The following is a 21,695-nucleotide window of genomic DNA, read 5'->3' as shown; positions in this document are numbered from 1 at the left end:
GCTCTGTGGGGCTTAAACCAGTGGTGTTTTGAGCTAAATGCAAACATAAGCATGCTAACACACTTATGTTTTCCACGTTCACCATCTTAGCTTAGCATGTTAGCATTGCTAATTAACACATCACAGTACAGCTGAGGTAGATGGGAACATCATTGGATTTGGAACAAATACCAGCAAAACTGGTCAAAGTGACCACAATTTATCCTGGAGGGGACCATGACTGTCTGCACCAAAAGTCAGGACAATCCATAGACCCTAACTACCCGACCAACCAGAGATGGGCAAAAATACATCATACAAAATACCCCCAAATAAATGTACTACAACAAAATATTAAATACTGCTGCCAAATGTAACAAAATACATGTATTTTGTATTTAAAATATAGGAAATACTTTTTTCTGGATTTTCCGTTTTCTCACAATTTGGTATAGCAGAGCATTCAGGTTTATATAATGTACACAAAGCTCTGGTGAACCCCACAAACAGGAAGAACAGTCACAGAATGTCAGTGTAACTAAGCAAAGCTATTAAAAGACAACAACTTACTTTGTTTGTTTGTTTGTTTGTTTGTGTATATATATATATTAATGGGACTTAACAACCCATATACTTTTTGTATCAACAAGAAAATATTCATCACATATGACATACAAGCTCCCAATCTCCCTCTTCCTATAGCTAGCTACTCGACTGATAAGCTAACTTGCTAAACACTGGCTATGCACTAGCCTAGACAGCATGCTAGCGTTATTAGCATGCTAGCATCGATCGCTAGCTTGATATTATAACCATCACCATGTATAAACAATAGGCTATGTAGCCAGACCCAGACATAAGTTATACATCAAGCTAGTTGACATCTGTCACACTCAGATACAATATTTAACTTGACAGACAATCCGTTGAACTTGAAGATCTGAAGACTGAACTCGTGAACTGTTTCTTGATTCGTGGAGAAAGTATTTTGAGTATTTTAAATACAAAATTACTCCACTCTAAAGTAGTTTGTTACAAATTACGTTCGATTTTTAATCGGCCCTATCAAATACAAATTACAAAATACTCAAAAGTATTTGAAATATGTATTTCAAATACAAGTAATAGAAATACTGCCCATCTCTGCGACCAACTGACATTACCATTCATAGCCAAGCAGCCAAAAATAGACATTTCTTGTTCTGAACTCTACTTGGAAACCATATGAAGCATTTATTTTATTTCAAATGTCCACAGTTGCACAATCTGCAGCTGTCCTATCGAGATTAAGTAGCGGAAAGAGTGTAACTGTGTTGTTGGAAAGTTGGAACAGGGTTTCAATTGTTATGGTGGACACTACATGACGAACACATTCTCACTCCAAACTCATCAAACACCGCAGCTTGGTACAACGCTTCAAACTATGACGCTCTAGGTTCTTCTCTAGTCAGTTTTAAGCGCCCATGGTGTCTTTTCAAAATAAACTTCCCTGTTCACAGGAAACAAAGTTTCCGCTCATTACATTCATAAATATACCTCCAACGTAGGTTTTCTTAGTTCTAAGGTTTAATTGGGCATCGAATCTACTTGCTTGTGCTTAGGAAAACATTGGTTTGGGTTAAAACAAGCAGGTTTGTTGCATAAAATAAGTATGCTGGTTCCATAACTGGTGTTAGGTAGGCTACGAAAGTTACATAACAAAAGCAAGGTGAAAGAAGTCGTTGACTTGGTTTCACACGGGACCCGAACAAGGGACTCCTGGATGACGGTCCTGTGATTGTTTGACCCGCCCAACCTCCCCTCCCGACCACCGATATTATTGCACCTAATACTACGTCAGTTGACTGCAATAATAACAGCACAGATGAGTTTACATTGGAGTTGATCGAAGGCACGGTGCGTCTTACACAAACACTAAAAGGTGCCCATGGCTTCCCCTAAAGTCTATACAGCACGGCCGTCGGTCCCTTCAGGACCCTAGAAAGTTCTGTTTCACCTGTTCTGCAAAAAAGATCCAAGTCCACAACGATTGATCTTGTTCTGGCTGATAACCTTGAAGCGTTAACCCCAGCAGTCAAGCCGGGATGTGTAAAGGCAACAAAGAGAGGAAGACGCCACCGCTCCTGTAATCTAGATCTCCGCGATTGTGCCGAATGTGTCGATACGTGTTCTTGTCGAGAGTTATCAGAGATCAGTTATTGTTTACTCTCCTACAACGTACCACGCCATTAGGACCCGGGCCCCTGCTAAGGGAATCTGCATGGATTGAACCCATTCCTGGTGTTGAGATAAGTGAATCATAACAACAATATGAGCAACATGGATGCTAATGGAGTGTTAAAGTCTTTGCCTCGATGTCCTGTTTTGATGATGAATAAATCATAACCATAAAAACAAAGTGATGCAAACATCGCCTGCAGTCAATTCTCAATTAGCCAGGCTCAGTGGAGACCCATGGGAGGGGGCTGTTACTGCTGCACCCGAGTGCTGGAAGTGGTACTAAACTCCAGCATGATCCATCACAAATCTTTGCGTCACAACTAGAACCGAGACGAGGGCAGGGGGAAATGGCAGAAAAGCTGGCGATAGGAGAAGACGTGACATACATATTTAAAGATGTAGTGTACACAGAGGGAGTACACAGGACAAGATGGTGCTGGGAGGAACAGGCTGCTCCGGGACTCCGGTTTCATAACATGAATTTTTGAAGAGGTGGTGGGGCGGGTGAAGAGGGAAGAGCGTGTGTGTGTGTGTGTGTGTGTGTGTGTGTGTGTGTGTGTGTGTGTGTGTGTGTGTGTGTGTGTGTGTGTGTGTGTGTGTGTGTGTGTGTGTGTGTGTGTGTGTGTGTGTGTGTGTGTGTGTGTGTGTGTGTGTGTGTGTGTGTGTGTGTGTGTGTGTGTGTGTGTGTGGAGCTGACGATTTAGGAGAGTACGCATCAGTGGGTGGATTATGGATGGAAGATATTTATGTGCTGCAGTCCCAGGAGGAGAACAGAAGAAACAGAACCTCAGGAAGACGGCTTCTTCTCAGTTTGACCTCAGCATAGACCGGTCACTATGCACACACACACAACAACATGTGCTAAAGTGATTATAGTCTTAGAATAGAGGTGGCATGAACCACACGCCACAGCGGCAAAAATCAGATCCACCGCACAGCACTAAAAGAAACCACGTCAATATTAAAGCTGGTTTGCCCGTTACTCTCGTTATTTCCTTCTTTGAGATAGAGTGTTAGTTTAAATTAAAACTAGAACATGTCACAAGAAATTTTGAAGTGTGGCTTCTACTGTCCAAAGACGTCCCAATATATACACACGCCGATATTACCGGTAGTAACTCAGCATGTATTTTCAAGGTACACCACATGCTCTGTGTGTTTCACTGTGAGAGACATGTAGAGAATACAATGGTGGTATTGCCTTGTTTAATTACCATTGCAACAGGGTGGGCGAGAGGACACACACACACACACACACACACACACACACACACACACACACACACACACACACACACACACACACACACACACACACGTGTGAGAGAGACAGACAGGAGGTCTAACAATGCCTTTGACTGAATATATCCAAGTCATTTGCGTGCGTGTGTGTGCGTGCGTAACTGTTTGCCATGGTGTTAGAAGCAGACGGATTAAGAAACGTTACAGTAAACAGTGATTTTGAACAAAACTCCTTTCTCCTTTTAACAAAAAGCAGGAGTCTGAGTGCCAAAATATGGATACCGTGAGAAAGATAAGACTCTGCCGACCGCGCTGATGTGGTTTTTATGTTTGTGGTGTTAAAAATGTGAGCTGTAGAGCAATATACAAAAACTGGTACCGTCTGCTTTCTTTGAGAAATGAGTGGTGACATTTAACATGGAGTCTAATGGAGCAGTTGGATGGAGTTCATGTCGCTCTGCGGCTCTTTGAGCCAATTGTGTAAGTCTGTTGGATTCCATAGACCGTTGTGTGCGACCAGCACAACATTTCCAGGCTTTTGGTGTATAAAGAGTAAAAATTGTGGGACCTGGAGCATTTTGTTTGGAAAAATCACAGAATATTTTCCTGCTCCGCCAGTTATGTCCTGACTCTAGCTCTTAACGAGCAGTGCAAAACACAACCATTAGAAAATCTGAAACGGACCCAAAATCTTTCTGAAACTTAAACATTGACTTCATGAAAACTGTGCTAGCTATCAAAATGTCCATTTGGCTCAATAAAGTGCAGCTTTTTGTCTACGTTTTAAACTTTGAATCATTTTTCTACGTTAATGTATGGCTAGTCAATACGGGCCCAAAGTTAAGTGGTTTTTTTAAGCTCTCTTCATGCCGAAACCCCATTCAAGTGAATGGAGAAATTTTGCTCCGTTTTTCGGGAAAACCCCCGGGGCGAATCTCTCTAGAAAACACAAATCACACTATTCCCGATCAGGCCGCACGTTTTGATGTATTTTTTGCGCAAGTGTTGGCAACGATGTGTGAGGAGAAGCGTGCCAAACTTTTGTACTTTAGCCCGGATTAATATTATTATTAGCATGATTAAGCCCAATGGATTTTATACAGTGTGCTTTGGCACAGGCAGTTTTACTGCCTTTGTGCTACAAAGCCACACTGAACTAAATAATGACGTTATTATTGTATTGTCACAAAACACAAAAAAGCCCAAGCGCACTGAAGGTGATCATTTATGCACCTCATTTGCACTGCAGGCACCTGATGTGAGAAGCCAACACCATAGAACGAGCAGTAGCTATTCAGTAGCTATTTAGTACCTAAATAGCTACCTTTTCATGTAGTACAGATACACCTTAATCTAAATAATCGAAGGTCCTGGTTCAAAACTATAAAATCGGATTAGATTAAGTTACTAACATGATATGGCTAAAAGTTAAACTAGATCAAGATGGAGTTGGAATTCTTGAGTTACAAACTACATTTACGTTACATGGCGTTTTAACCAGTAAAAGAGTAATTATTGGTCAGGTTGTATAGAAGTCTATGAGAAAATGACTACTTCTCACTAGATTTATTACCTCAGTAAACATGAGTTCATGGTCTCGATCTCTAGTTTCAAGTCTTCTTCAATACAGCATGATGTTCATTTAGTAAATTATGGTCCCTTTAGAGTCACACAGACCATAAGCAGGGTATGATTTAGGGCGGGCTTACTGTGATTGACAGGTCGCTGCTGCTACCAGAGACGTATACAGAGTCTCTACGTCACTCCTCCGCATTCCAAACGTGGTCACTTCCGTTCATCAGTTGAGCAAAAAAAAAAACACAACATTGCGATCTCCGTAATCCAAGATGTCGACGGCAAAATCGCCGAACTCGAGGCTTCATAACGGCAGTCCACCAACCAATGGGTGACGTCACCAATACGTCCGCTTCTTATATTCAGCCTATGCTCGTAGCGCTTCCGGTGCGCGTTTGGCCGTTTAAAACAAGAGGTAGTTCCGACGCGTTTGGGCCCGTGTCATTCACTACCGAGCCGGTTTGTAACCGGTAGGCTGTTGACAACGTTATTCTTCACATCACTTGTTCAACTGACCTAATCCCAGGCACGTGCCTAATTCACAGACTCACAGGGGTGCGACGCTGCAGAGTGAATATTGGTGGATCACTGGAGTGCATTTTATATAATATCTATGGCATTATTTTAAAAAACAATTTTGGGCCTGTACTAACGCAGGGGAAACATTAATAGACTTTTGGGCAATATTGTTGATTATCATGACCCAAGAAAAAACAACAACTGGACTGAGAAACATAAAGAAAAATGTATATTTGCCATTATGTCCAGTTGCATCTATCCATCATCATCATCATCATCATCATCATCATCTTATCCTTAAAGAGCTGTGAGGGGCTGGAGACAATCCCAGCTGACATTGGGCTGGAGGGCTGACATACCACCAACCATTCACGTTTACATTCACGAGCAATTTAGAGCCACTGTGACGTGTGGAAGCTCTGTTGAACATATTACCTAACCCAGTCCTGTACATCACTGTAGCAACGGGAGACAAATACACTCAGTCTGACTCTCTTCAAACTACTAGTATTATATTCTGCATTCAATTTTAATGCGTTATTTAGAGCAAGAATTGAACTTGTAAATTCAAAAACTCAGTCAGTTTTAGAGCTTTTATAAACACCGTGGATTTTTGTGCTTCCGTACTGAATTGCAGCGACTCCACGTGACACCAATCACTTAAAGTGCTGTAAATTCTTTTGGAGAGACGCAGGGCCAGACTCCCATCAATCATTCATCGTTATTCTCTGCAAAGTGCTGACTGTGATGCGAGGGCTCTGGAGGCCAGGATATGAAGTCACAGTTCCATTAAGCATAAGAGAATGTTTTGAACCGATATATTTTAAGAACGGTTCTCTCGCTGGTTTTAAAGTGATGATCATTTGAAGAGAGGTCCACCTATTTTAGTGAGAATAGGTAAAAAAAATGGGTAGCCTTAATTATGTAAGTCTGTATTTCATTTTGAAAGACTGCTCCCTCATCCACATGTGTGTTTTGGTTTCAATTTAGCTAAATAAACAAGTCTGAAGTTGAGTTCGAGGGAAAAGTCCATATCCGCTCAATGCAAAGGTGCAGGGGAAAGCAAATCCACTGTGGGATGTAAGATTTGAAGCAAACACAATGTCTACTCAGCAGATTCAGAGCTACGCGTGTGTACAAAGGATGCATTCAGGCACAGTGTGGAGTGAGGTCACCTTTGTTTTGGCAGCCCTCAAGAGTCCAACTCACAATCATTGCAGTTACGCACGTAATAAAGAAACAAATCTAGACTACATTTATTTTGCTGATAAGGTCCGTCTTGACAATGTACCTGGAATTATTGGCTGCTGGTGTTCTTCCACTTAGGCAGGTAGGTGTTTCCATGTGCTGACAAAGGCGGTGGGGATCAGTGAATAAGGCACAGTGGTGATGGAGTTCCAACTGTCTGACGTGGGGTCGTAACAGTCCAACGTCTTACACCGCTGCGTCCCGAAATAGCCCCCGACCACGTACAGCTTGTTTCCCGAGGCCACGGCGTGGCAGCTCATCCGCTTGGACGTCATGTCCCCGACCCGGGTCCACTGGTTGGTTTCGCAGTCGAAGCGGTAGGCGGAGACGGCGGTGAATTCGGTGTCGCCACCCATGATGAAGATCTGGCTGCCCAAGACGGCAGCCGCCGTGTAGCGCCACGGCTGGGGGCATTCGGCCGCAATGTTCCAGCGGTTAACCACGGGGTCGTAGCATTGGACCTAGATATAGAGACATAGTAGACAGTCATTTTAGAGTGTAGTCTCAGCCACAGAAGTTTTATTTAGTTGGTTAGAAAGTGAATTGTGAGGAACTATAAGGAAGGTTGACGTACAAATCCACCAACCTTGGAGGCCTTGTCTCTGTGTATGGTTGTCCCTCCGAAAACAAAGAGTTTGAGTTTGGCACTGACCACGGCTGCGTTACTGACTCCATCTCTTAGAGGAGCCATCATAGTCCACTTATTACTGAGGGGGTCATACCGCTCCACCTAGGAGGATGTTATACAGTCACACTTTAATACATTTCATAATTGATTTCCAACAGACATATGACTTAGAGCTGAAGAATGTGTGCAAGTTGAGTCAAAGTCAGACCAGTGCAGATATTTCACATAACAATAACATTACTGGCTGTATGTGTACGGGACACACATGTATGAATATAGACTAAAAAATGAAACTATTCTCCTAAAAATAAGTCAATACCTGTTTTAGGGAGACAGATGGAGAGGCAGGAAAAACTCCCGCTATGGCTGTGTGACCTCCAACCACATAGAGACTATTCTCCAGCTCAGCTGAACCATGGCCAAACCTGGAGAGGAGAAGACCCACATTAACTTTTGTGGTTCTCAATCTTTTTGACCCCTCATGGACCTAGGATTTTGCTGCAGGGATGTCCATTGGAAAAGATTTTAGTTGATTGGGACCAGAATTCCATAGTTGTCCGCTAATTTGAGGAGATAACCGCAGAGGAGGGTAAAACCTGTGATCAGAATAGTCCCTCTGATGACTGTTAATCACATTGGGCTCACTTCTATAGTCAATAAAATAGTGAAAATGAACTGTCTTTCTTTCAGGGGGTCCCTCCAAAAAAAGCTACAGTCACTGCAAAAGCAAGGTTATTCAAGTGGCATTGCAGCCATTAAGTTAAGCTTTACTATAAAATCATTATTGGGTACAACTGTCATGCACGATCAAGCAGACACTTGTGTTATGTATCGGTGCAACGGATCATAGATCGGATCAGTACAAAATAAAAAAGGCGGCGAATAGAACCTTTTGAGATCCCTGATGATTTTTTTGCTGCCGATACTAATTGCTGCTCATTTATGATCCATATTGGCAGATACAGATCCCTTTGTTGATTGATTATAGCAGCTGGTTTACAAGGCTCCGGACTATTTTTATTTTTGGCCACCGTTCATTTCAACTGCCCTGAGCTCAGTATAAACCATCACAAATTCTAAATGTTATCTTTTGACTTTGTTATAATCATCTATAGTTTTCTTTTCTTCAAAATTTATAATTCAAATGATAAGCAAATGAAAAATAGTATTTTTATGGATTAAATCAAATCGTATCAGTGGTTCAGTTATTCAGTGGTCCCCAACCACTGGGCCGCGGACCGGTACCGGGCCGTGGGTCATTTGGTACCGGGCCGCACAGAAAGAATAAATATTATTTCCATTTTATTGAATTTCTTTTTTTTAAGTTTTATTTTGAAAAATGACCGGATTCTCTCACAATTTCATCCGCCTGTGTCTATTGACATGTCAAGATGCTTGTCTCGGTCACGTGATACGCGAAAATGAGTAAAACACTTCTGGAGAGCTTCTTTGCAAAGGTGAAAAGGCCACTAAGGAGACAGAAGAAGAGCCGACAACTTTATAGAAAAAGAAAGCTTCATTTAACAGACAATATCAGGAGTCTAATTAAATATCAGGAGTAATTCTGACGCGCCAAGCCCGCTCTGCAGAATATGTGGCGATAGAGGAAGATCAGCTTCTGGAGATTGAAAATGACGGGGGCCTTAAAGTATGTTTGAGACAACAACTCTGCTGGTGTTTTGGATTAAAATCAAGGCTGAGTATCCTGAGATCACCACTAAAGCACTGAAAACCCTGCTTCCATTTCACACATCCTCTTTGTGAAGCGGGATGTTCTGCAGTGACAGCAATCAAAACAAAACGAAGTAGACTGGACATGAGGAACACACTCCGGGTGTCATTGTCTCCCATCAACCCCAGATGGGACCGTCTCGTTGCAGAGAAACAAGCTCAGAGCTCCACTGATTCAGTGTTATTGTGAGTTGTATTTATTTATGCATTTTTTATTTGTTTTAATGCCGATCGTATCATTTTATTTCGTCGTGTTTATCCGGCACACGTTGAATGCCGGTCCGTGAAAATATTGTCTTACATGAAGCCGGTCCGTGACGCCAAAAAGGTGGGAGACCTCTGGTCTTACTGATTAGAGTTTAGTGTAAACAGGTCATAATTCATGTCTAATATCTATTTGTATTAATGTGAAAACGTCTCCTTCAAACAACTGGATTTATTCCAAGTTTCTCACCAACACTATATTTTACGAGATTACATGTGAACACAACGTTATAATTGACCTTCGCCCAATACCCATTTTCACTGAAAAGAGCCTGAACGCATCATAATGTAACAAAACAGAACCTTCGTTCGTTAGCTGTTGGCGGTCTTACCACGGTTACCTGCTCTCCTGTTCATTCAATGATTGTTTATAATGTGACATTATTAAATGCCGATGTCCTGATCATCTGTCCGTTACAACACTTGTGTTATGTTATGACAGCTCACAGCTCACCTGGCTATTAGCATGGGTGCTCCTTTAGACCACTCCTCGTGGACAGTGTCGTAGATCCAGACGTCTTTAGAGACGCCGTTCTCTGATCCTCTTCCTCCGGTGACGTAAACCTTGCAGCCAATGGCACACGCACTGAACTCCTTCCTGGGGCTTGGGAGGTCTGCTTTAGGTATGATCTCCTTGGCTTTATGGTCAACCTAAAGAAGGTCCATCAACAATGGTGGCTATTGAGTTTGTTAACGGAATATTAGTTGAGGTCAATAAAAAGACACACTTAACAAAAATATTTAAAAAATAAAAATAAAAAACATTTTGAAGACAGTTCATGAAATTCATTCATCCGACATTTCTTTCATTGTAGAACAGCTGTGGATGGCTCGAAGCAGGTGTAGGACTTGGAAACATTGAGAGCTAGCAGAAAACAGAAAGGTGGACTTTGAAAGACATCTGTATTGATTTTTTTCTGAATTTAAATGAGAATTTGGGTATTCGAGCATTGGTTTTTAATGATATGTATGGGAAATGGACATCATCTGGGAGTGGCAAGACATTTTTAAAATGACATTCATTTGTTCAGATTATTTCTGCTACTACTGCTCTCATTTCTGAACTGACTATGTTGTTATTTTATTATGTACACGTGACATCTATTACACTTCTGTTCATCTTGGGTGAGCTTCCTCCATTAGAGTTTTTCCTTATTTGTTGCGGGACGATGTCTTCTGTTGTACAGATTGTAAAGCCCCCCGAGGCAAATTTGTGATATTTAGCTCTACAAATGAAATTTAATTGAAAATGTTTATCACAAACATACACCAGGAGCAATGGTTTCAGTGTATTGCTTAAGGCACTGACATATGGACAGGAAGACACTGGAATCGAACCGTCAACCCCTCCCTTTATGGCTGGTTGATGTTGCGATTACATGGTGTGCATCTTACACTCCTTGTGTAAATGCTATTAGAGACTGGACGGCAGACAACTGCTTACAACGGCACTAAGACGGAGGTTCTGGTTATTGCACCAAATGAAGTTGTCCCTACGATCAAGCAGAGTATTGGTCCACTCTCCTCTGCTGCCCACTTTAACCTGCATAATCTAGGGGGAATATTTGACCAATCAGTGTCGTTTGACCCCCATGTTAAGCAGTTGTCTAGATATAGGTTATCTGTCTGTCCCACGCACTCGCCTTAAGACCTGTGAGCTTTTGAGGCAGTAGCACCAAGGCTGTAGAATGCTCTGCCTGTACCCTTAGGTTTCAGAGTCAGCTCAAGACACATCTCTTTAGACTGGCGTTTGTTTGAAACTAATGTCCTAGGCCTGCTTTTAAGCCATGTTTTCATTGTGTACTTTGTTTTTTGTGTCTTCTTAAATGTAAACTTTTGGCCCTTAAATGGTCACACTCCTGTTAAGCACTTTGTGACTAATGTCTGTGAAAAGCGCTTTATAAATACATTTGAATTACTTACATTGTAGTTGAGCTGCTGTATGTAGTCTGGAACTCAATGATCTTCTAACATTGCTTTACTAACTGAGCTGATGCCGCCCATCTATTTACATTTAATGGGGGATGGTAGCTAGGATTAAATACTAAACACTGCATGTGTTGGATATACTTTAAGCCAAGTAAACAGGATACCTTATACGTCATACAACACATGTGGTATCTTTTTACACATGAGAACAGGTCGTCCCATATAAAAAGGACTGTTTATGTCTTTCACCTGGTATATCTTGTCACACATGAAGGTCTGGCCTCCCAGGATAAGCAGCGTGTGGCCTGCCTTACGCGGTCGAGCACAGGGACTAGTCACTACCCCGTCGTTCTGAAGGATCTTCTTCTTACACTGCATTGCCTCTTCTACTATTGACCTGCAGAGGAGAGTAAAAACACCGTCTGAGAGATGAAGACGCGTTTGTCTCATCGCGTCTTTACTTAAAGCTTGGCCTAATTCTCCATGAACTGCTGACATGTCTCAATTCCCACAAGAGTCTTTTAAAGACAATTTCAACTTTGAACGGTAGACCATTTCCCCAGAAGTAAAACCTCCTCAGGTACAGAACTCAATATTGAAAGGCTTCAAAGGAGAGGAGAGGAGAGAGGGGAAAGAGAAGAGAAGAGGAGAGAGGGGAAAGGGGAGAGGAAACGAGGGAGGAGCAGAAACCGAAAAGGATAAGACAGAGGGAAAAAGGAGAGGAAACGAGAGAGGAGTCAATCACATGCTAAAATCGGGATTAGTGGAATAACAGTGTTTTTTTAACAAGTTGATTTCAATCACAGTGAACTTTTCAACAAGGAAAAACACAGTGAGTACTACTGTGTACCAAGCTCCTAATGCATCAGTGGGTCAGAAAATCAATGCTTTTCCAATCTTGTACTCAACATGCGTTTCCTTAATGGACTTCAGGTGATTCTTATCAGGCTAGATCATGCTATGCTGAGCTATTCTATGCTTATACAGTGTTTCCCCTGGAAACAGTAGTTGCTCTATGCAACTTGAGTTCTTTGAGTACGAGAACTGCAAGGAGAGCAAGAGGGAGTGAGACGGTGGTGTAGCAATATCTCCTGGTATTTTGAAATGTGTATCTTTGTACTTTCTAATCATAGGTCGCAGACACTGAAATAGAGACAGACTCCAGAGCTTTTTGTATCGATTTACATGGACCCATACCTGCTCCTCTTGTCAGCCATGACCAGCTCCTCACAGGCCACGGCCTCCAGCAGACACTCAGACGGCAGCAGAGCCAACCGGATGCCCCTCAGCAGCTCTGGTAAATGGTGACGCCGACCCTCCAGGTCGTACCGGACCCACCGCATTACGGAGTTGAACACGACCTGCCATGGGTCAACAAATAATCAAATATTCAGAGAGGAGCATTCAGCTGGTCTGGACACTGTTGCTATTGGTGAAAACCAGGAAAGGTATGGAGAGACTCACCTGTTCATCTTCTATTTCCAGCTCATCGCTAAGGATGAGCTCCAGCAGTTTATCCTTAGACAGACTGTAGAAATCCTCGGATTCTCTCACCTTAAGGACAGAACGACATTTTGATTACACGTGTCGTACATTAAACTTGTAGATCATGACATCAGCAACGCATGGATCTTCAAAAACATCTATGGTCTATCTCTAGTCCAGCTGTTAACTCTAATTGAGTGATGGGAGGGAGAAGAAGACCGAGGGAGGAACAGCTGCCAACTTTAATTTAGTCGTCTACAAATCGCACAAATAGAGGTTTAAAGAGTTGAAGAAGTGAGGATAAGCAGAAAAGACTTCAGAAGCGTATGGGTGACATTGACAACACCGAGTTAGTGCCAGAAGCCAGGAGATAATGTAAATCCTCGTTACCGTCTCGTAGTGTAGCAGACACATCCTCCACGACAGCTCGTACAGTCTTTTGCACTGATGGGCGTCTGATAACAGCATCATCCCCAGGCAGTTGGAGGAATGCAGGTTCTTTTCTAAAAACTCCGCCGCCGCGTCCCGGATGTCGTGAAACTGCAGCATGTCGCCCGCCTCCAGCAACGACTCGGCGTTCTCCTCGTTTATGATGACTCGAGACGAATAGGCGAAGTCCAGCAGAAGCTCCAGGACCTGAAGAAGTCAAACCGTCGGAGGAGAATGTGGTTGTAAAACAAAGGATCATTCCATTTGGGCTATATGGGGGTGCTGAATGGTCAGATTTTTCACATAGAATTGCTTGGTTTTTCCCAATAAATCATGATTACACCCTTTTTTGGCATACATAGTGTATTAATAATACCGCCATGTCCTTTCAATCAATCTCCTTTGTATGCATGCACACACACTTTTGCAATTTTCTTGGACAGATTCCAATTTTATAAGTCTGACCTGCCGATTACGATTTTCTTTCTAAGAACTGTAATTAACAGCAAGGATCCAGACTCTTTTTCAACCAGTCTAGGAAAATAAATTAAACCATCCCGAAGTCAGTGTAAACTATCAAAATGTCTAAATTGTATCCTTTTACATTGTTGTACACATCTATAGTGGTTATTTGCATAAAACACACAATTCTAATGATTAAAAAAATAAAAGATTGTGTTTTTTGTCTGAAGCACCCAGTACGGTATAACCGTCCTCCGTAAAAGCAGCAGTACCTCGGGGTGTATACTGTCTCTGAAGTTGACGTCGCTGTCCAGACTTTCTCGGAGCCCTCCGCTGAACATGGCCTCGAAATAACGGCTGCACGCTGCCAAGACGGCCCTGCAAGACACAAACACGGCATTTGGTCAGCGACCAACAGAATCGTCAAGGTCACAGGTCGGGATGGGTTGAAATTTAATTGAAAGCCGCACAAATGTCGTCGCCGTGCATTTACCTGTGGCATGGGAAAGAGCGATCCCCGGCCCACAGGGTGACGTCGGTGAACAGGCACTGCTTCCTCAGCGTGTTCAGGTGGGTCAGGACGCTGTCGGGGTGTGACGGCTTGTGGAACAGCGAGATGTTCATGGAGCCCGTGCTGGTGCGGGATTTGCGATTCTCGTGAACGGTCACAGACATGGCGGCTTCGTTTGGCACCTCCAGGGAGTCGCCCGGGACGATCTCTCCCACTGCTCCATGGCGACAAAAACAGAAAAAAGTTAAGCCACGCTGCTGGATCAACGGCGATTACATGAATATGTGTATACATTTCAGAAGCGAGCAGCGAAGCACGGCACATTAATTAGCATCATTAAACCTGGAAATGAGAGGGCGTAAACGCCGCCGTGATACAAAAGAAAACAACAGTTAAAGAAACTGAGCGAGTAAACTTTATCCTGTACCTCTTTGTGAGAGACTACATGTAATCTACACCCTCGAAATCCGGTTTAATTCTCTCTCATAATGGAGGCTCCACGGGTTATACATACGTTAATGACAGTTATGACCGTTTCCACAGCTTCTGGCGGTGGTAAATGGTGTAGTTTTGGCGATTGTTTAAAGAAAACATGCTTATCCATCCCGCTGATGGGTTTTGGGGGTCAGAGGGTTGAAGACCAGAGTAGCCATGTTGATAAAACACACACATTTTTAATCATAAATCAGAGGGCTGGAACTATGCATCAGCTGTTTTCTCTTGACATCACATTAACCGATTCACAAATGTCTCCAAAACCTACATGTACAGGTAATTCAATGGCATTTGTAGGCAGCAAACTGTTACACTACCGAATTCAACAGGGAAAACTGATTGATAATTAAAGAGCTGTGACCAAAAATATGCACCGACAGCGTGCTTTGCGGCTGAACAATTAGTTTCCTGAGAAAGTTGACCGTGAACAAGTAGTCGCTCGTTATTCCGATGGAGGACAAAAAAATGTAAAAATGACCTCTGAAGTTTAGCTGAAAGCTAATACGAGACTTCGACAGTCTCAAGTGGATCTTCCAAAGTTATCCTTTGAAGTACAAAATTCTGTTTGTTTAACCATCTCAGTAAGCAAACACCGTCTGTGTAACGGAGGAATAATCACAGCAACTGATTCGGCTTCATCAGTGTACATGCGAGTGTGATGGGCGTAATAAATGTAAACTTATCCTTTACAAACTATATAAGTCTTCAGGCTAAATCAATACCAATACTAAACATCGGGTTGTGTTGTTCATTACAACCCACAACGCATACGTCCTGTAAGTCCCAAAACCAGTTTGAAATCTCCATCCCTATCAGATTCCTTCATTAACGGATGTTTCACCCTTTTCAGCCCTGCTGCTTATTATTCCATTCGTTGAACTGTGGTCTCCTCTTTTACTGATGAAAGTCATCAACAAAATAAAGGAAATCCGATAAATAAACAGACAAATATCAAGACGACAGTTAAATCAGACCATAGAGACTGAAGTTAAGCAGCATCATCTCACATCCACTCTGAAAGAAACTTAAGGAGTACAGCAACGCGCTGCTGGACGTCTTCACAGGCAGATGGACGTGTGCAGACTTTAACAACACTCAGCGGATGAGAAGGAATGCTGTGTCCTCACCCTCAACGCTGCTTTTGTGTAGTGTGTGTGTGTGTGTGTGTGTGTGTGTGTGTGTGTGTGCGCGCGTCCATCTACATTTGCTGACATGCAGTTTTCGACCGGGGCCACAACAGATCAGTCACGGGGTGTTTTCGTGTTTCATGGATCACAGTGCGGGGCTCAACGAACAAAGAGGTGAGACGCACACCATGAGTCACGGGAACAGATCAAAAAATGACTCTACTTCTCTCTTGATTTATTACCTCAGTAAACATTGTAAACATGAGTTTATGGTCTCAATCTCTAGTTTCAAGTCTTCTTCAATGATGACTTTCATTTAGAGTAAAATAAACTAAAGCAGGGTATGCTTTAGGATGGGCTTACTGTGTTTGACAGGTTGCTGCCGCTGTTAACGTTAGCTGCGGTAAAGCAGGACTGTGCTATGGAGAGGCAGACGAGCCGGTCAGTTTGATCACTCTGAGCAGCATGCAAGTGAATGAATTACAATATATTCAGTGTCTGATTCAGGTAGCTGTTCCAAGTGTTTTAGGGTTGTTCCTTCACCGCTTAATTTGGCAGCACAATTTGCTGAAAACCGTCCGCTTTTGGTCGTCAGCCGGTCGATTAGTACATCTCTGACTTACATGCACGTGCAAAGAAACAGAGAAGCTTGGGTTACAACTGGTGGTGCAATGGATCATGAATCGATCCATGATCGGTTCGGATCACACCTCCCAGTTCGGATCACTTGTGAACCGCAGATCAATTGAGTATTTTTACAGTTTAATCATCATAGTGTGTAACAATGTTTTACTCCTGCTGTTCCTTTTCATGTAACAAGTCCCTGAATATCAATGCAAAGTGTCAGTGAACAGATATAAAGCAGTAGTGTGTTCACATGAACGGAGCAGGTTAAAAGCATTCAACGGTGAAAGTCATGGCGAGCGGAGGAACTTCAGAAGCCGCGGCGTCATTTAAGTCGCAGGTTTGGGAGCATTTTATCGTATGTAGGCGTTGTTTAAAGACAAAGACATACGACAACGGCCATACATCGGGCATGTCCACACATATGAAGAGACACCACCCCGGTCTGTCAGCGACAGGGGACACTCCGTTGTGGAAAACAAAAGGATTTAAAAATCTGGTTAAAGTGCTTGAGCCAACGCTACGAAATCCCCTCACGCACCCACTTCAGGATGAAGATCGTTCCCGGCCTCTATGAAGAGGAAAAGACTGTGACCACTCACCTCATCACGGCGGAGTGGGAGGTTCATAGTCCAGTGCTGCAGACCTCTGTGAGAGTCACACACACACACACGCACGCACGCACGCACGCACGCACGCACGCACGCACGCACACGCAGCAGAGTGGAAGCTAGACAGGCCCAATAGCAATATCTCAGTCACCACTAGGGCTGCAACTAACGATTATTTTAATAATCGATTAATCTGTCGATTATTTGTTCGATTAATCGATGAATCGGATAAAAAAACAAAAAAGCATTAATTTCCAACCCTTTATTCAAGAACAGAGCTGACTTCACAGTGCAAAAGATCTTCAGAAAGTGCACAAACAGGTTGCTCAAACATCCCTGAGCTGTTAAAGTAATAATTAAAAAAAATAAATGGACTAATATCAGGAGTGGGATTCAGCGGGTTACCCACGCCTCTCGGTGAAGGGTAGACACACGCTGATCCACTCAGTGTGGCGCGTGCAGCCCCGGACATCTAAGGGCATCACAGACCTGTTATTGCTCAATCTCGTGCGGCTGAACGCCACTCGTCCCTCTAAGAAGCTGGACACCGACCGCACGGGGCCGCGTAACTAGTTAGCATGCCGGAGTCTCGTTCGTTATCGGAATTAACCAGACAAATCGCTCCACCAACTAAGAACGGCCATGCACCACCACCCACAGAATCCAGAAAGAGCATCAAGCTGTCAATCCTTTCCGTGTCCGGGCCGGGTGAGGTTTCCCCCGGCCGTCCCTCTTAATCATGGCCCCAGTTCAGAGAAAAACCCACAAAATAGAACCTGTAGCCACACTGGTCATAAAAGAGTCCACGCTTCTTACTGATTCTCTCTCATGGAATACCGGGAAAACTAGAAGACACAAAACAGCTTCATGTACAAACAACAAACAAATACTCTGTCTCTCATCACCTACAAGTATAACAGTACTTTAATGAGTTAACTGAATAAACTTTACCATGTTCGCCTGGTAGACCAGCTGTAGAATAACAGACGGGGAAGAAACAGTTCGCTGTTTTCACCGCCATTTCTCATCTTTCTGAGCTCCGCTTAACTTCCGGTTTAATGGTCATGTTACAAAAACAAAAGCTTGTCTATCATAAGTAAAACAACGGCAAAACGGTTACGAGTTTAACACAAGGTACCCAAAATGGCAGTAAATGTAATGTATTATAATTGCAGAAATAAACTAAAAAGAATAGAAATCGCGTAAATCAACTTCCGGTGTTGTCATGGCAACGTTTATACGCCGGTCAGCGGCAGCTACAGAACCGGAGTCCTGTTCCATTATTCCTAGCTGCGGTATTCAGGCGACCGGGCTGCTGTGAACACTCAAACATCTCCGCGACTTATTGAGTGGCGTAATAATCGATAATGAAATTCGTTGCCAACTCTTTTGATAATCGATTTTTATCGATTTTATCGATTCGTTGTTGCAGCCCTAGTCACCACAGAAAGGTCTACCCTCTACCTAGCCAATGTAGATATTCTCGTCTTTTGGAAAAATGTTTTAAAGTTGTAGACCATTTCACAGTAATTGTAAACATTATTGCAGTGTATTTGAATGACATAACCTGACAGGAAGTAAACATAGACCCAAGTTGTTGCCGAGCAGTTCAGTTCAGTTGAAACAGTGGAAGCTAGCTCACTGGCTGTTTCTTTCTTTCAATATTGATCAAAGGACGAGGGTATCAACATACCTCATGTTGCACTTAAACTTAACAGAATTTAGCATTCTTGAATGTTTTATTTTAAATTGGACATCTTCAATGTTTTTATGTAAGACTATAGCCCAAAGTTCTTTGCTTTAAGCGTTCTTAAAGTTCTTTATAAATGGAAAGTAAAGTTATATTTGTCTCCCTTTTCTTTGCTGATCCGAAAAATGATCCGAACCGTGACTCAAGAACCGTTATCTGAACCAATCCGTGAGGTTTGTGATCCGTTACACACAAGCTCGCTCTAATTATCGTATAGAGAACCTTTAACGCATGGCTGTACTGTATTGTCCCCATAACGTGTTTCATCACACTGAATAATCTTGACCATGGTAGTCAGACACTGTCCAACGGGACAAACAATCCTCAAAAGCACAGAAACATTACCTAGTGATTGTGCGTCTGATGTAAATGGAAACATTGCAGCTCAATGACCAATCTCTACTGGGCCGTCAATGAACATTCACTCATGGCCTTCATTAGAGTGATAACTTGCCATTGGTCAGCAGGTAAACAAAACAATGTTTAATCAGGGCAAACCATCGGAAGGAAAGACAGATTACATTAGAGACTTTGGCCGCGGTTACAATTGTCTTTTGAATGCTTTTCAACTTCTGTCATCCATCAACTGTCCAGTCTGTACGCTTTCGAGATCGGGATCTTGCTCGCATCGGGATCCGATCAGCATGCCGAGGTGGTCTGGCGGGCATCGATCTCGGATCTCAGCGAGGTGTGGACAGCGATGTGGACACAATATCATACGTCTCCATCATCCCAAAGGGAAGTCACTGCTCATAAAAACACAGCATTTTCTGATATTGCTGCTTTAAGATAAGAGCTTTAAAACGACAACAAGAAATGATGGCATGGAATTGGAAAGACATGCGTAACCACGGCCCTTGTTGCACCGGCAAACTGGCTGACATGGAAGGGGGGGGGGGGGCAGGCAGAGATGACTACACCAAAGGGCTTGCAGGGCTTCATTCCACTTGCAGGCTAACTTACGGTGACAGAGGTTGCTGACCCAGGCACAGGCACTGACGGTCAGGAGGTGGGGGGGGCTCTGCATCCCCAGGACTGCTACACGGGACCAGTGAACACAAAGAGATTTAGGGAGGATGCACCCACCACTGTATGTATCGACACATATAAAGTAGTGAGTGGGTGTCGTTGTTCAACCAAGAGAAATACAGAACAGATGACATTGTCAAATGTGGAAAATATTTTTTTCAACTCTAAAAGCAGCTTGAAGGGAATTTGATCCGACATTGAGAAGTGAACTAGAGAGGACGTTGGATGGATGGACACACACACACACACACACACACACACACACACACACACACACACACACACACACACACACACACACACGCACACACACACACACACACACACACACACACACACTGAATAGACTGAGGCCTTGCAAAGAGGCTGGTATTCAGTAGGCCTGAGCTTGTTTTCCCAGACAGCATAGCTGCACCACTGGACTTGTTGCCGTTGGCCACTCAGTGTGTGAGTGTGTGTGTGTCTGAGTAAGGGAGCAAGTGTGTGCAGACAGTTCTTTAACAAAAGGCCAATTTCTGGAGAAGTCTTTTTAACTCTCCAGTTATACTATATAAAAACAAAAAACTATTCTAAGACCTGTAGAAGTAATTAATGTATTAAAGTTGCATTGAAAGATATAATGGATGGTGGGGCTGCAGGATTGATCATTAAAAGATTGCAAAAACGATTCTGCTATATTTGCTCTGAAGAGCTGCATACCTAAAATGAGTATTTCTCCAACACTCAACCGTACGTTAGCTCTACCAAAGATATTATTAGTCTCTCGAGGTTATCTTAAAGTGGCAGACCGAAGCAAACCCCCAGTAACCCCTATTCACGTAATCAAGCTGCAGTATATGCTGAAGACCATTCTCTGAGAACTGAACCCACTGAACTACAAAGGTGGATCTGATTGGTTCATAGCCGTGATATAATCCCCACATACCACTGCTGTGATGTCTAATTCCTTTGCACTTGGAGTTTCGCTCCGCGTCAGAGAAAAAAGCGTTATAGACCAATGTGTTGTCATTGTTGTAGGGTTAGGCCGTACAAGCAGTTATCAAAGTCGTCCTCCTGATGCTGATCATTTTCTCAGTGGCTGCACAATAAATGTCAACATACAAATTATGTATATAGACACACAAATAACAAAATCAATCACATTCCTACTGAGCATAGATTTGTGGATCTGCGTCGCACTTCCACACTTTGAAATCCGATTATAAAAAGGCCAGAAAGTCCGGACTCAGACGCATCGTAGACATCCGATTGGAACCACATTTCAAACCACCGCCAGATGCGGTTTGGATAAGATTTGCAAAAAATAATATTGCATATCATGTGACTTTTTGCTGTCCAGACTTCCTAAATGTATCTATTTACCAGAAAACAAATTTGAGCTGGCAGTCTGGTGCCTTAATGTCCAACACAACCGGGTCCAGATTCATGAACAGCTGTGAGCTTTTGTGCAATTATTAAAAAAAGAAAATATTTTTTAAATTTCATACACGTGTGCAGCTCCAATGTGACAGAACGAAACACGACATTTATTCAATGTCTTAAGGGCAAACACAAATCTAAAGTCTCCTTTTTCACAAATCTAGGTTGAGTTTTCAAAAGCACAATTCTTCAAAATGCAACTATGAGAAATCCAAGCAGAGCGTTTGTGCATTAAATTCAAGTCCATGATCTCTCTCTCTCTCTCTCTCTCTCTCTCTCTCTCTCTCTCTCTCTCTCTCTCTCTCTCTCTCTCTCTCTCTCTCTCTCTCTCTCTCTCTCTCTCTCTCTCTCTCTCTCTCTCTCTCTCTCTCTCTCTCCTCTCTCTCTCTCTCTCTCTCTCTCTCTCCTCTCTCCTCTC

At 42.9% G+C, this 21,695-nt stretch overlaps 1 protein-coding gene across 4 annotated transcripts in view; it reads right to left on the bottom strand.

The window, feature by feature from the left end:
- enc2 (ectodermal-neural cortex 2) overlaps positions 1-21,695 on the bottom strand; it is a 28,271-nt gene that overhangs the window by 4,633 nt on the left and 1,943 nt on the right. The window contains exons 2-12 of one of the 4 annotated variants that reach the window (XM_079163142.1): positions 19,793-19,867; positions 14,205-14,436; positions 13,984-14,089; positions 13,211-13,456; positions 12,800-12,889; positions 12,533-12,696; positions 11,585-11,732; positions 9,861-10,057; positions 7,731-7,836; positions 7,358-7,513; positions 6,827-7,244 (exon numbers count right to left, since the gene is read on the bottom strand). In XM_079163142.1, coding sequence (XP_079019268.1) covers positions 6,858-7,244; positions 7,358-7,513; positions 7,731-7,836; positions 9,861-10,057; positions 11,585-11,732; positions 12,533-12,696; positions 12,800-12,889; positions 13,211-13,456; positions 13,984-14,089; positions 14,205-14,436; positions 19,793-19,856 — 1,896 coding nt within the window. In that variant the 5' untranslated portion in view covers positions 19,857-19,867 and the 3' untranslated portion in view covers positions 6,827-6,857. Of the gene's footprint in view, positions 1-6,826; positions 7,245-7,357; positions 7,514-7,730; positions 7,837-9,860; positions 10,058-11,584; positions 11,733-12,532; positions 12,697-12,799; positions 12,890-13,210; positions 13,457-13,983; positions 14,090-14,204; positions 14,440-19,792; positions 19,868-21,695 lie in introns of all 4 variants that reach the window. The other 3 variants (XM_079163143.1, XM_079163145.1, XM_079163144.1) reach the window with 3 other exon arrangements.

Source organism: Pholis gunnellus, assembly GCF_910591455.1.
Source record: "Pholis gunnellus genome assembly, chromosome: 7".
Lineage (NCBI taxonomy): Eukaryota > Metazoa > Chordata > Actinopteri > Perciformes > Pholidae > Pholis > Pholis gunnellus.
Note: the sequence above shows the minus strand (reverse complement) of the source record. Positions and strands in the feature narration are given on the sequence as shown.